Source organism: Alosa alosa, chromosome 15, assembly GCF_017589495.1.
Source record: "Alosa alosa isolate M-15738 ecotype Scorff River chromosome 15, AALO_Geno_1.1, whole genome shotgun sequence".
Lineage (NCBI taxonomy): Eukaryota > Metazoa > Chordata > Actinopteri > Clupeiformes > Clupeidae > Alosa > Alosa alosa.
In genome coordinates, this window is record NC_063203.1 from 904,745 (window position 1) to 920,339 (window position 15,595).

Below are 15,595 nucleotides of genomic sequence, written 5' to 3' on the forward strand. Positions count from 1 at the left end.
AGAACTATAATTACATTAACGGGGTGGTTCAGGATTTTGGACATAGGACCTCATTTCCAAGTAAGCAAGTGTGATATTTATCAGTGGAGACCGTTTTCAACGTTTCATCCAGTCCTTCTACTTGCAGAGTTAAGCGAGGTGCTAGGCTAAGCGCAAGTCAACGGTATGTGCTAGCCTGCCACTAAAACAGTCTTACCCACTCCAAAGTACACCCAAGGCAAATAAATTATAACGCCAGACTATCGATGTAAATGTCTGTATTGATAGTTTTATTTCTAACATTATTCTATCCTTGCATTTCAACGATCGCATTACATTTTGAGGGACTAGTGTCTTAGCAGCCATGAATTATACTTGCTCCAGTTAGTAGTACTGCGCCAAAAAGTAAACAGTAAAGCGCCTCCAATGGGGATACCTAGTAGTAGCCTTGGTAATATCAGTCCGCGCTGAGATGCAAAGTGACTACTACCAACTTCAGGGAACAAAGTATAACTATTGCAACGCTCGCGAGGGTAGTTGTATTTCTTACACTATTCTATCAACACAGACATTTACATCGATTGTCTGGAATTTGCCTCAAGTGTCCTTTGGAGTAGGTAAGACTGTTTTTAGTGGCAGGCTAGCACATACCGTTGACTTTAAGCTAGCCTAGCACCTCTTAACTCTGCAATTAGAACGACTGGATGAAAAGTGTTGAAAACGGTCTCCACTGATAAATATCACACTTGCTTACTTGGAAATGAGGTCCTATGTCCAAAATCCTGAACCACCCCTTTAATTACCCCTTGCGTTATGTATAGGGATGAGAGTATTCTCTCTTTTACAAAGTAGCCTATGCACAGCTGTTCACGAAGACGATTGTTTTAGTCACTTACCAAGGCACTCACAATTTTGTCCAAACACCGCAACTTTTTTCGTAAATTTTACCAATCATCGTAGTTTCACCGTGAAATTTCACCTACCACAACAGTCCCTCGCGCAGAATATTGAGCCAGATGGCACACTTACTTCTGCACCTTCTGCATATGACACCAAAGACTGCCCTAACGTGTTCGTTCCTCTGCAGTTTTGATGACAATAAATAGAAGGCTAACGCTAATGATCTGCTTACTTGCATCTCTCAACCTGGTGTTGCTAACCTCCCTAGGCTATGAAAGTAAGTTAATTAAGGCCTACTTGGTTTACTGACATTTGAGTAGGCTATGCAACCCATTGGCAAACGTTTACCTGGATATGTCCTTTTAGCTTGTGTCATGTTTGCTAGCTTGTGGGCTTAGTTTGAGTAGTGCTACCAAAATCATAGAAATTAATAAAATTGCAAGACATTTACAGTACCTCTTCTATGATCCAAGAATGATTTCATTTGAATTGTTTTTTTAACATTTATTTTAACTAATGACATAGAAGACATTCCCAATTGCATCCACATATCGTAATGCACTATGCAAAAAGTGATTTACACTCGTAGCCGAACACAGTGAGATACAAGCCTTCCAATCCACTCAGAAATGTAATTAGGCTACTCTCACGTCCTTAAAGGGGCAGGCAGTCAATTAGACGTAGCCTACACCACCAATGTAATGACATTAAACAGAAGTGTAGTCAAATAGTTTACATCAATATGAAATTACTAGATACTTACTTGGCTATTAGTAATTATGCAGGCCACAGACTATGAATTATTAAAAAGATATGAACTTAATATGAATTACAAAATATATGAATGTATTGAAACATATGACATGATGCCATCTCTTTAGGTGTCTTTTTTGGACAGTTCTACGAAAGGTTATACTGCTTTGTGAATTACCTCAGTCAAAGCATTTTCACAAATAAAGTAGGCCTACTTTGATTTTCTGTAATCCTTACTGTTTACCTTTGATTATCCTTTTTTAATAAGCATCAACATTATCAGTGTGATTTTGGTCTTACTAACCTTAATTGCCCTAAATAAAATAAAAAATAAATAAATAAAAAAAAAAAAAAAATATATATATATATATATATATATATATATATATGCAATCTTAATTACCTTTAGGGAACGTTCCCTAAAGGTAAATATTTCAAACTTTTAAAGAACCTTTAGGGAACATTCCCTAAAGGTTCTCTTAAGGTTAACCTTCAGCTAACCTTTAGGGAACGTTCCCTAAAGGTTCTTTTTTTTACCTTGAGCTAACCTTCTATGAACGTTCCCTCAAGGTTCCCTAAAGGTTCTCTTGAGGATGCATAGCTAAATATGGGATGTCTTAATTAGAAGACTCTGAATAAGCAAAATCGATTGTGGGGAGGGAAGAGAAAAGCTATACATGTAATACAGACAAGCTGATGATGTCTGCTTTTCTGTGTGCTTCTAGTGAGCTTGTTGCTCTGAGTGTGTGTGCCCCCGGATGGATAAAATGCAGAGAACAAATTTCTAGTAGGAATCTCCTAAAGTCTAACTTAACAACCATGTTGGTCCAGTTTAGATGGCAGTCCTACACCAACACATACTAACACCCCTGTTAATCCAGTTTAGATGGCACTCCTACACAAACATATGCCAACAACACGATAACATTCTACTATGAAAACAAGAATAAAGAGACACTGACACAAGTGGAAGGACTTTATTTGTATTTTCTATTTAGAACTGTCTTAACATGGTTAACAAAACTTCAATTTATTCAAAGCTTCAATTATATATATATATATATAGTTAATTAGTATACACACACGCAAACACAATTAAACTATTCAATACATTCAATGCATTTTACAACCATATTGACACCAGATCTGTGGTGTGTGCGTTCCATCACAACTGTATCTAAGCTGACTAATGTTACCTGTAAATGGTTTACCTAATTGTTTTAATGCTGCAGCTGATCTTCTAGGTAAACATGGTATGTGATCACATCCGCGCATCTTCTAGGAGTCCTTGACAGAACTTACCCCACAGGCCTTCCTCCTCATGAAGACCTGTGAAGAAAACAAATCATACACACATTTAACTGGTTACCCCACCCCACACACACTCACTTCCACTCAATTTGTTTCACAGATATGGACCAAACACCACTTGCACTTGCCACTTTATTTTTTCTCTTCTATGTCCGAGGCTACTCATTCTTACTGTTGTTGACTTATTGACAAACATTTCATTTTAATTTCTAATGTTAACAAATACTGTATTTGTTTTAGGGGTACTTGACAATTACAGATTACACATCCTGAGAGCACACACTCTCTTTAACCTCCTAACCTCTGGCAGGCACTATTACTTTGCACTTTCCATCCCAATCCATGTGTTCTTTACATCCCAATCCTGTCTTATTTGCATTTTTATATATTATGTTGATATATGCCTACATTATTATTATTACAGTATGTAGCCGATCCATATTACTATTTGTTTATGTGTATACTAGTGCTGTCAAAATAACACATTCATTTCAATTTATTAATTACAGAAACGAAATGTCTTCAAAAGTTTGTTGAAGGTGTTTACATTTATTTCAATAGCATTACTTTTCTTTGTGTCGTTTTCATACTGTTTAGTTTAATATTTTCTTGAACTGCTTTATTTCTTATCCTGGACTGCCACCTACTGGATAGAAAAGGCAACAACCTAGTAATTATGTGAATAAAAATCTACAAGAGTATAATTAATTAGATTATTTAATCGATTGGCAGCCCTAGTGTATACTAGTACATGTTTATTTGTTGACTGTACATAGACTTAACACCTACCCAAATCAAATTCCTTTTGTATGCAAGTAGGCCTAAATAAAATTCTGATTACCAACTAGCCTATCACACAGTATGTCAACAAGCCCGCCGAGGTACCCACCAAAACAGATCGAACACTAAGTTTCCCCGCACTCTGATTTAGAAAAGCATTGTAAATTCTAGAGGCTCGCGACAATAACATTACTTCAATAACTGCCACTTACTGAAGTAAGACTTGCTGAGGACGGTCTGCACTGCTTTCATCTACATATACACTGCTATTTTTCGATCTTTATCTCAGAGAAAATAATTATTCAAATCACCGCTAAAGACCACCGTCACCACCACCGGTAAGTTACGTCACTTTACGTTTTGCGCAGAGAGAGCTAGCATCTAACTAACGTATTTCCAAACCTCTTACCCTACGTGTAGCTGCTAGCTGCTAACGTTATGTGTCACTTAATAAGAACCAAACTAGATTTTGTTCAAATCTACACACCTATGGCTACTGAAAAATATAAGGTTCATTTATCAAATGTTATTTTGAAGTATTAGAAAACATCGCTGTTTTAGAATTTTCGAACGAAAGGGTTGGTGGTTTTACAATACTAACGTTAACGTTAGCATTTAACCTAGCTTCTAGGTTATCTGCTATCGATATTCAAGGGCAATCCTCTATTAACCAACACATCAAACTAAATTTCAACAAGATAAGAGTCATATAATGATAACTGATGACCACGAAAGGTGTAGGCTTTAGTTAATCTGACGACTGGTCTACAACCTAGCTCTACAAAGACATTGGCCACATTACCGTTAATGATGGAATAGGCCAAGTTAATTATGCACGCTTCACTCAGTGAAGGCGAGTCATCAACAATGCCTTATAACACAATAATGTATGTCGGGATAAAAGTACCAATCAACTCTGCTTCAGGCTAATAAGTATTGCCAACTCATGATGGGTCAAATTCATTGAGAACGTACTATAAATATCTGACATCTGACAAAACTATCATTTATTTGTTTCAGTGTTCAAGACCTTTACATGGATCCCTCCGATGTGCATTTCAACCTCTAATGTAAGTTGTGTACGAACTATTACTGCTTTTAAACAAATCTTGCAAAGGAAAATGAATCAATATCAGTCAATGAAAATTGTGTCCTTTTATCCAAATACAAAAAAGTTTGTCTTTTCAGTGTGCACTTGTGATTCAATACTCACATTTGATTTTCGTTGTCCTCCCAAGGATGCTATTGGAAAGAAAGGACATGAAAATTAGCACTTTGGTCAGCGGTCACCCATGGCCCATGTCTAATCCCACTTGTGACCACACAACAGAGGCCTGCTTTGGTAAAGAAAACGGTATGACTATGTCTTGAGCATTATGCATTTACTAGCCATAGCATGTAGTCAGTTTCAGATCATGCAGGTTTTACAGGCTGAAAAAATATAACATGGGCTATTGCCATTCGCTGTTAAATTACATTTTTTGAAAAAGTTAGTTATACTACCTGTGTCTAGCTATGGATATCACGAATTGTTTGACAACTGGCTTATTTTTTTGTGTCTTTCAGACCAACACATGGAGTGGAGGCCAGACGTGTCGCTGGATTCTAGAGACCATATCAGCTCAGGTAGGCCTACTGCTACTGCACACGTAACGTTACATTGTAAACAATGAATCCAATACTAGGCCAAAGCCAAAACCATGCCTTGGAAAATGCACTGTTTCACACACACGTATTTAAAACAGCATCCCTGTATAACGATGTAGCCTTTTGGTGCGGGACATGTTTTCAAAAGCATTGGACAATTAACATACCTGCCAATCTCTCGTCCAGTAATCCAGTGTGCTTTTTGATCCAAGGAAAACAGGTAACTCAAAGATGTGCATTTGAAAAGAACACAGATTTAGTGTCATGTCTTCTCTCGTTCGCAGGAGCTGCATTGAAAGACCCATCATCCAAAGGCAGAAGGACTCCCGGATTCTCTCGGATTGAAACCAAGTGTCGCCTGAATAAATTGTGCATCATTCTCGTCTGCAATTCCAGCGAATACTTAATAAAACATTTCATGTTTTTACATGCCGTCTGCTCATTGACCGTTATAAATCTAGTGTTGTGAATATAGCCTGTCTTATAAGGTGGCAAGAATAAGTCGCCAATATTACATCTGGGAGTATTATTATTATTATTACTACTTTTATTATCATCATCGCCTATTATTATTATTATTATTACTACTAGTAGTGCCCAATATTTGGTTCGCTAAAGGTTCCGGGAAGGTTCGCTGAAGGAACTGCAAACCTGCACTGACGGTTCGCTGAACGTTCGCGGAACTTTTAGGGAAGGTTCGGCTAACGTTCAGAAAACTTTCCTGCGCTACCGTGAGCGAACCTTCGGAGAGAACCTTCGGCGAACCTGCAGCGAACGTTCCCGGAACCTTCAGCGAACCAAAAATTGTTATGTGGGTCGGCTAGTAATCAATAGTCACAAAATTTGACAGGTCACCAGAACCAAAGATTTGACCATGAAGGAACGTTGTTCCATGACCGTGAGGGAAAGTTAGCACCGAACGTTCCCGCATCCTTCAGCAGACGTCCTCGGAACTTTCCCCGAACCGAAAATTGTTTGCTGGGTAGCCTATGTTTGGTTAGGCTACATTACTTACAATTTCTCCGACGTCTTCTCTCCGTAGGTCTCCTTTACGTTTAACAAGATCGTCTATGACTTCATCCGTCTCGTTGCAAACGCGTGTCATGTCTAGCTTGGGCTTGTGGCTGTAGCCCTCACGAACATGTTCATACAAACTACAGCGCAGATTTTGAGAAGAACAACGATAGATTACTTTAGTCCAACCACATGGGCTTAGACAACACCATGCGGAAGACTTTAAAGCAGAAATAACACCAATCCCTCGTAACGAACTCATTAACACGGACGTCGCCATTCTGAATCTTCTTCTTGTTTTCATGGCAGTTGGCAAGTACATTACCGCCACCTTCTGAAATGGAGTGTGGTCTGAATAATTTATTCCCTACTACACTTAAATTCTCTTCTAATCCAGTTCTTCTAAAAAAGGAAAAGAAACATAATATCTGTGGGAATCCTGGTAAAGATACACTAACAGAGCTTTTTCACAAGAGTCACTATTAACCATTTGAGTGGAAAAAAGGTTTATTGTGAATGTGTAATATTATTACATGCAAATTATTATTGTTATTCTTCCAGGCCCTAATTTGACTTGAACTGCTTATCGTAGAAACGTAGACACGTAGCTTTTGAACCACATTTTGGTCCTATGACTTTTCATATTTCTACCAGGATGTTCAATGTTGTTGCCAGCGTCCTCTTCTATGCAGTGGTATGCTGAGGAGGAAGCACAAAGAAGAAGGATGCTGGGCGACTTGACAGGCTGGTAAGGAAAGCTGGCTCTGTAGTGGGAGCTGAACTGGTGTGCATCACTTCAATATCTGATAAAAAAGACCCTGAACAAACTGATCAACATTTTGGACAATGAGTGTCATCCACTCCACAGCACTATTACAAACCAGAAGAGCTTGATCAGCTGGAGACTTCGCTCACTGCCTTGCACAACAGACAGACTGAGGAAGTCATTTGTCCCCAGGGCCATTGAACTGTTCAATGTTTCACTTAAGGGAAGAGGAGAGATAGACTTCTCCGCATAGTCTGTCTGCCTCTCCCTCCTTTCCATGTTTGTGTGTCTGTCCACTAGCCACTTTTTACCACTGTCTTACTCAGCGTTTCTCAAACTGTGGGTCGCGGACCCACATTATCTGTAGCCTAGGCCCAGGTAGCACCCGATGCGCAATGGACGCACTGTGTTATTCATAGGGAAGCGCTCGTGTCAAGGCAGCTTATAGTCCCGACCTACATGAGATTTTGAACGTTGAATGTTGTGAGAGTGGTGAATTTCATCAAACCCCGGCCCTTAAAAGCGCGTCTATTCTCCACACTTTGCGAAGAGATGGTAGCAGACCAAAAGGCTGTAGGCTACTGTTTCACAGCGAGGCAAGGTGGCTTACCCAAGGTAAAGTGCTGTCGCGCGTGTTTGAGCTCCAAGTTGCCTCTTCTTGGAGGAAGAGCGCATGTTTGAATCTGCAGGCACGTTCACTAATGAACATTTCTTGACGAAGCTGGCCTATCTTAGCGATATATTTGATATATCTTAGCGATACATTTGAGTTAAATGTCCAGTTACAAGGCAAAGACAAGCACCTATACCTCGCCTAGCAAATAAGATTACTGCAATCACCAAAACAACTTGAGGTATGGAACAGGCGCCTCGATCGCAACAGTATTATGCCTTTGAGATTTCTGAGCGAAATCGCTGAAACGTCTGATTCGGGAGCCACTCTTGTGATCCCATGTGTTAAACAGTAGGCCTACACATCTCTGCAAAGTTTATTTCAAAAATATTTCCCAACCAGCAGTGCTCAGTATGACTGGATTATGGATCCATTTAATGCAGCATGTTGGTATTTCATTGAATATATTGTACAATGCTATAAAATGGCCCATGCTTCCTTATATGTTGCTGGAAAACAGAAATATGTGTGTTATTATGTATTTATTTATTTATTATTATATCTGCAGCACCAGCTGTTGAAGAGGATATATTTAGAACTTGTCATTATTTCAATAAATTTGACAATTTTTAGCATAGTGACAATTTATGTTGTGTAATAGCCTACCCCTAGCTTATACCTTATATAAGGAAAGCTAACAGCTTTCTAGGATCTAGTTTGTTAACTACCACAGTCACGAGTTGGGTCCCGATAGTCTGTCATTTTTAAAAAGTGGGTCCTCAGAAAAAAAGTTTGAGAAACACTGGTCTTCCTGCTTCACTGTTAGCGTGCTATATCAGACATGGGGGACTCGAGTCTCATGACATTTTTTAAGACTTGAGACTTGCTTGATCAACATGTATAAAAGACTCGACTTGACTTTGACTTGCTATTCATGACTTGAGACTTGACTTAGACTTGGAGACAAATTACTTGAAATCACTTGACTTTTTTATTTTTTTTCATAGATATTAAGGAGAACTTTACGATTTTAGAAAATCTGCTTCTAGGTGCTGTTGCATGCGTCTCGCGAGCGAACCTGTCATTGTAGCCTAAGTGACGCGACGCGACAGACCAACAGCAAGTGCCAGATCAAATGAGACAGACTGAGGTAGGTTGCAAATATGGAAGGCTCTACGTTTATACCAAAACATAAGTTTGGCTTCACAGATGATGTATCTGACAAGTCAAAAGAGAAATGAACAGCAGTCTGCAAATGTGCAAAATAGCGACATAACCACCACCACGTTGATTTTCATCCGAAGTTAGTCGTGTTAGAAACCTAACGTCAAATTTGAGGCATGTTAAGAGTTGGCTTTGAATATATTATGCTTTTTAGTTAACGCCATATTAAGTTAAAATGTGTGAAATGGCAAAGTGAAACATTTTCTTGTCTAAGTTTAATCTTTATATATAGCGAAAATGTTGCCAATGTAACCTAAAGTAAGCGCCTCTCTTTCTCCCTAAACACGTCCCTGTTCCATACAGCCTAGTAGTAGGCTAACAATAGTAAGTAGGCCTAGCTAACTGCCAGCAATCAGCATAGAAAGGTAGCTTATTTCACATGTTAGGCTTATGTATAATATGATATAGCATTGACGGTCCTAAACCCTCCTAAAACCCATTGCGCTGTCGCGCTTGTCAAAGTTTGGCAGTGACGTCGGCGGCAGCGTTTGATTGATTGATTAGTTCACTTTTTCAACATTATTGGTTCCCTGGAGATGTGACAGGTCAGGACAGGTGTAACTCGAACTGTTTAAATATATTTTCATGATTTGATGTAGCCTAGGCTACCTAATATTTGAGGCATATTGAAACAATAATAGGCTATTTTATAATAGGTCTACTTTAAAAATACATTTATTTTTATTCGTATACATGTCATTTTATTCTATAAACCGTTCAGATGTAGGCTATGTGGCTTGAATGAATCATGCAATGTCTGTTTGTTACAAATAAAACTCCAGCAGTTCATAACTAGCCTATTGTAGCTTATTTTAAAATGAAAACGTGGGTAAATCATCATGAATTTCAATGATTTGGCTATGACTTGACTTGCTTGACCCTACTGACTTGACTTGCTTGACCCAAGCTATGACTTGACTTGCTTGACTGTCACAAAAAATGACTTGGACTTGCTTGAGACTTGAAGGTTAAGACTTGAGACTTGCTTGTGACTTGCACATGTGTGACTTACTCCCACCTCTGTATATTAGCACATAATATGCATAACCCCTCCCTCCATCCCACAGCCGGATTGTGGCCACACTAATACCTTATACCTGCACTGATAAAGTTATTCTATAGTTAGGGCCCGAGCACCGAAGGGCGCAAGGCCCTATTGTTTTTGTAAGGATTATTAGGGCCCGAGCACCGAAGGGCGCAAGGCCCTATTGTTTTTGTAAGGATTATTATTATTATTATTATTAGGGCCCGAGCACCGAAGGGCGCAAGGCCCTATTGTTTTTGTAAGGATTATTATTATTATTAGGGCCCGAGCACCGACGGTGTCGGCCTTGCGCACCGAGAGGTGCGAAGCCCTATTGTTTTTGAAAGGATTATTATTATTATTATTATTTGTTCACCTTTTTGCTATTTTTGAGGTGGTTAGCATGGATGAAAAGTCTTGGAATTTGGCACACACATCTGGTATCACACTGGCTACACAGGCATAAAGGCTTGGCCCCGGGCGTGGCCCAGGGACTCAGTATCGCCCCCTTAGGTGATTGATCCAGTGGTTGGCACATACTTTCAGCTAGACACACCAAATTTGGTAGGTGTGTGTATCTCCCCAAGATGAACAACTTTCGTATGTACAATGCATTAGCCACGCCCAACAGGAAGTGAGGTATTTGGGATTTTGTGCGGACTAAAATGTGATGAATTGTGATGCCAAAAGAGGTGCTTCCCATCGGTGCAAACACATGAAATTTGGCACACACGTCAAGAGGTACCGTGAATACACAGGGGAAAAGCCTTGGCACCGGGCGTTGCCCAGGAACTCCATAGCGCCCCCTTATGTCACTGTGACTTGTAGTTGGCATATAGTTTTAGATACACACACCAAATTTGGTGGGTGTATGTAACTCCCAAAAACAAACAACTTTTGTATTAACATGCCATTAGCCACGCCCACAGGAAGTGAGGTAATTGGGATTTTGTGCATCAATGATCAATTTTAACGTACTCCTCCTAGACGGTTGATCCGATTCATGTGAAAGTTGGTATACATGATGCCAATATGCTTCTGATTCTAAATTGTGAAGCTTTTTTTGATATGTTGTAATTTGACGAAATGGCAAAACTCTGAATTTTAATACCCTTCCACATAAACAATAAATGTGTCTTAATTCACCATGCATGGCTTGAAATTTTTAAATTTCACAGGTCTTTGAATACTATGGTAGTGATGATATTCACATGCCCATAATGCATATTTGGCATAGCGCCACCACCTGGCAACAGAAAGAATGGCAACTACACTCATATCCTATGATCAATTTTAACATACTGCTCCTAGACGGTTTGTCAGATTCATGAGAAATTTGCCGAACATTATGCCAAGATGTTGCTGATGCATGGAGGTGCACCTGCCGCTGCTCACCAGAAGACCATGGGTGGGTAACATCAGGCAAGAAATCCTCGGCCGTGGATGAAGAGAGATCCTCTTTGGGAGTAGCACGCAGACCTAACTTCACCCAAGGCAAACGATGTCGTCACGGAGGCTCGCCCGCAACGCAGCTTTCAATGAGCGGGTGATAAGCTGTGGTGCGGTGCACTCACGGTCCAAGGCTGTTGGCGACGGCCATCCATAATTCTGATGTGAACTGCGAGCCGCGGTCCGATGTGATGTTAGAAGGGACGCCGAAACGGGCGACCCATCTGCCTAGGAATAGGAATACCCGCGCGACATCTGCAATGGAGATGGACTGAAGTGGAATGGAACTCAGGCCAACGAGTGGTGCGGTCAACCATGGTGAGCAGGTAAGTGAAACCGTGGGAGGGCGGCAAAGGTCCCACTAGGTCCACATGCACGTGGTCGAAACATTTCTCAGGGACGTGAAAAGTTTCCAGAGGGGCGTTGGAGTGATGGTGCACCTTGGTCCGCTGACATTCAAGGCAGGCAGCGGTCCAGTCACGGACATCCTTTTTGAGGCCATGGCAAAAAATTTGCTGCCACCAGCTTCAGTGACGCTCTCCTGCCGGGGTGAGAAAGGCCATGAACAGCATCAAAGACCTGCTTGCGGCAACTGCTAGGGACAATGGGCCAGGCCTGACCTGTGGAAACATCACAAAGCAGAGAGACATCCGCGCCGCTGAAAGGAACGTCCGCCAAACACAGTCCACTGATGGCAGTCCTGTACGCCTGGATGTCAGCGTCATGGACCTGGTCCGCCGCCATACGTGCATAATCCACTCCAAGATGCACTGCCCCCACAAAACGACGAGAAAGACAGCCTGCCACCTGATTGCCCTTTCCTGCCACATGGCGAAAATCCGTTGTGAACTCCGAAATAAAAGAAAGCTGACGCTGCTGCCGGGCAGACCATGGCTCCGAAACCTTGGCCATGGCAAAAGTTAAAGGCTTGAGGTCCACAAAGGCAGTGAATGATCGGTCTTCCAGCAGGAAATGGAAGTGTTGTATGTCCAGGAAAAGGCCTAGCAGCTCCCTGTCAAACCTGCTGTACTTCCTCTCCTTTGGGGGCAACTCCCGGCCGAAAAAGTCCAGCGGCTGCCAAGCACCATTAACCAGCTGCTCGTGGACTACAGCATAGTCAGAGGCGTCAGTTGTGATGGCGATAGGTGCATCTAAGGATGGGTGGGCTAGCATGGTGGCATTGGCCAAGGCCGTTTTGGTGTCCATAAATGCCTGAGTCCTTTCCCCTGTCCAGTCAATGGTGTGTTTAGCAGCCCTACCTTTAAGAGCCTCGTAGAGGGGACGCATGAGGTGAGCTTCACGTGGAACGAAGCGGTGATAGAAAGTCACCATGCCTAGAATTCCTGTAGGGCCCTGACCATGGCTGGTCGCAGGAATTGGCCAATGGCCTCCACCTTAGCCGCTAACGGAGGCACCCCCTCGGTCGTGACATGGTGGCCAAGGAAGTCAATGGCAGACAAACCGAAATGGCACTTCGCTGTGTTGATGTAGTCCGTGATCGTCCAGACGCTGAAACAGAACCCTGAGGTGTGCCAGCTGTTTAACCTTGGAAGTACTAGCTACGAGGATGTCGTCCAAGTACACAAAAACTAACAGCAAGTCACGCAGAACACTGTCCATGAGTCGCTGGAACGTCTGGGCAGCATTTTTTTTAACCCAAATGGCATGCGGAGGAACTCAAATAAGCCAAAAAGAGTGATGACAGCAGTCTTGGGAACGTTCTGTGGATGCAGCGGCACCTGGTGATAATCGCAGATGAGGTCCACCTTTGAAAAAATGACCTTACCAGCCAAGCGAGCAGAAAATTCAGGGAATTCGGCCAGGAGGCGTAAAAAATCATCAGCCGCAAAGGTGCTGGACAGACGGGACGAACTGAAACTGCTGCGCGTGCAAGGGAGTGAGGGAAAGGTCTCTGCATTGACCAGGCATCGGTTTTTGACATCCACCAGAAGGCCATGAGCACAAAGAAAATCCGCCCTTAGTAGGGGCGTGGACACTCTTGCCACCACAAAGTTCCAGTTAAACTGCTGCCCAGCGAAACACACCGAAAGTCTGGATGGAGCTACCGTTCGTGGCCTCCAAGACGGGACCTGGTTTACCCTGTTGAATGTCCAATTCTGTAGCAGACAAAATGCTTACCTGCGCACCTGTGTCACAGAGGAAACGACGTCCGGAAACAGCATTGGTGACGAACAGCAAACCACCTGTATGGCCGACACTCATTGCTGTAAATGAGCGCCGGCCCTCCCATTTCCCGATGCCTTGAAACGGCAGGGTGGGTGGCACTTCGTAGCCTTAGATCCGAAACGAGCATGGTAGAAAAACAGGCCTTGCTTCCCCTGCTGCGCTGCAAATTAATAAATAAAAAGTGAAAAAAAAAAATGAAAAAGAAAAATCATGTTAACTACACACAGCTGTGCCAACCAATGCAATGCCAACAAAGTTCTTTAACGTTACGACTGACCAACCCGGAGATTTCACTGGCAGTCTGGAGAGCACTGGAAGAACAGAACAGTCTGAAGTCAGTCATGAAGGGTGATCTTCTTGCTGATCAGCAGCTCGGTGGCTTTAGACAGTGACAGTTTGTTGCATCATAGCTCCCGACGTCGCCATCAGAGCTCCCCACTTCAGCACTCAATCCAGACTCCAGGCACACAACGTCAGATGCTAGTATGGCAGCTCGCAGGTCAGCCGCAGCTCGGTGGTCGTGGCAGCTGCAGATCTCTCGCAGTCTTTCCGTCCAGACATTGGATGTGTGCTACAGCGTCGTTCACAGAATGGATGAGGGACGGCTAGTCAAGGCAAGCTCATCAGCCCAATGGAGTAGCAGCTAACGTTAATGTTAGTTAGGTATCAGCGGACTTGTAATCCGAAAAAAGGACTAAGAATAACACAAAAACTATCGAAAATAACATTGCTACCTTAGCATTTATTATTTCACACTACTACAACAACAAAGTCTGATTACACATTTAGGTGTTTATTTCATTACATTTTGTCTACTCGCGCCTGTATATTTCTCTTAAATTCACCAAAAGTTAGCCTTCTAATGTTTCATGCTCTACCGCGACCATGATAGGAAACATATCATGTGTAGTACCAGAGCCCGTCTACGGAGAGCCTAGCCACTCCTATTAAGTCCCATTGAACCGAATTTTGGTTGCAGTTCCACCAGATTTCCACTGGGGGCGATCGCCATGAGTGCAGAATGAATGGGAGTCAATGGAGCTAGACGGCTAAATTTGTCTCTTTCACCTGATTGTCGTTGACAAATCTCAGATTTGATTGTAGTTTATATAACTTCAACATGGGTTATAGGTCAAAAGTTGAATGAACGAGTACTTATGTCCTTTTGATTTCTTACAGTTTGGGTCGTTGTTGCCCATAACACGCTAGCATTGTGCTAATGAGTGACGTCATTGACACTTTTGAAAGGCTTTTTAGAACAATTAAGTGACTTTAAAAAATATAATACTCCACCAAGTGTATTTTCTTTGCCTCCCCTTTCGAATACAATATTCAAATTACTTGAAAAAAAAATTAGAGAAAAGTGGATTTTGAGGGGTACAGCTCCATAGACCTCCATGCATTCTGCACTCGTGGACGAGCGCCCTCATGTGGAACCACAGAAGGAACTGCAACCAGTTCAGAAACCGGAAGTTTTCCGAGAGTGGCAGTTCTCCCCTTATATACCTCTGTTTCTTGCATGACGTTGTGCAATCCAAATATGGACACTTCCTTTGTATCCGCAACCAATCGCGAAAGTTCAAAGGCAAGTCTAGGCTGAGAACGGAATCTCATTGGCTGTGTTCCAAGGCTGTTTTCTCAAATTGAGTTTTTCTCATTTTCCAGTAGAAACATCTCAGCCTATGTAGCACCTATGTACACCAAACTTTCCAGTTATACACTTAGCAATATTCTGAAGATATTTACAGAGGGATTTGTTAATAAATCATTCCTGGCCTGATTTATGTGACATTTTAATAAAAAAATATGGCAAAAATTATGTTTTAAGGCTATGGGCAGTATATTTAGATTTCCTAGGTAATGAAAGCAGATATCCAGAAATCCCTCAGTAATTTTATTTTCATCTTGTGTGTAAACAAAATGAAAAAATAATTTTGTACCTGGCTTT

At 41.7% G+C, this 15,595-nt stretch overlaps 1 protein-coding gene and 1 long non-coding RNA gene across 7 annotated transcripts in view; both read right to left on the reverse strand.

Annotated features, from left to right (window-relative positions):
* The window catches only part of sars2 (seryl-tRNA synthetase 2, mitochondrial), a 59,246-nt gene extending 52,552 nt beyond the window's left edge, over positions 1 to 6,694 (reverse strand). For all 6 annotated transcript variants that reach the window (XR_007195803.1, XR_007195804.1, XM_048263989.1 and 3 more), the window contains exon 1: positions 6,386 to 6,694. Coding sequence is in view for 4 of the 6 variants with exons in the window: in XM_048263989.1 (XP_048119946.1) it covers positions 6,386 to 6,688 (303 nt within the window). In the remaining 2 variants the exon portion in view is untranslated. The remainder of the gene's footprint in view (positions 1 to 6,385) is intronic.
* LOC125307858 lies at positions 2,723 to 6,292 on the reverse strand. Its single transcript, XR_007195805.1, has 3 exons — positions 5,538 to 6,292; positions 4,937 to 4,965; positions 2,723 to 2,961 (listed from the first exon to the last, which is right to left on the reverse strand). It is a non-coding gene; the product is annotated as an uncharacterized LOC125307858 (long non-coding RNA).
* Positions 6,695 to 15,595: the final 8,901 nt, after the last annotated feature.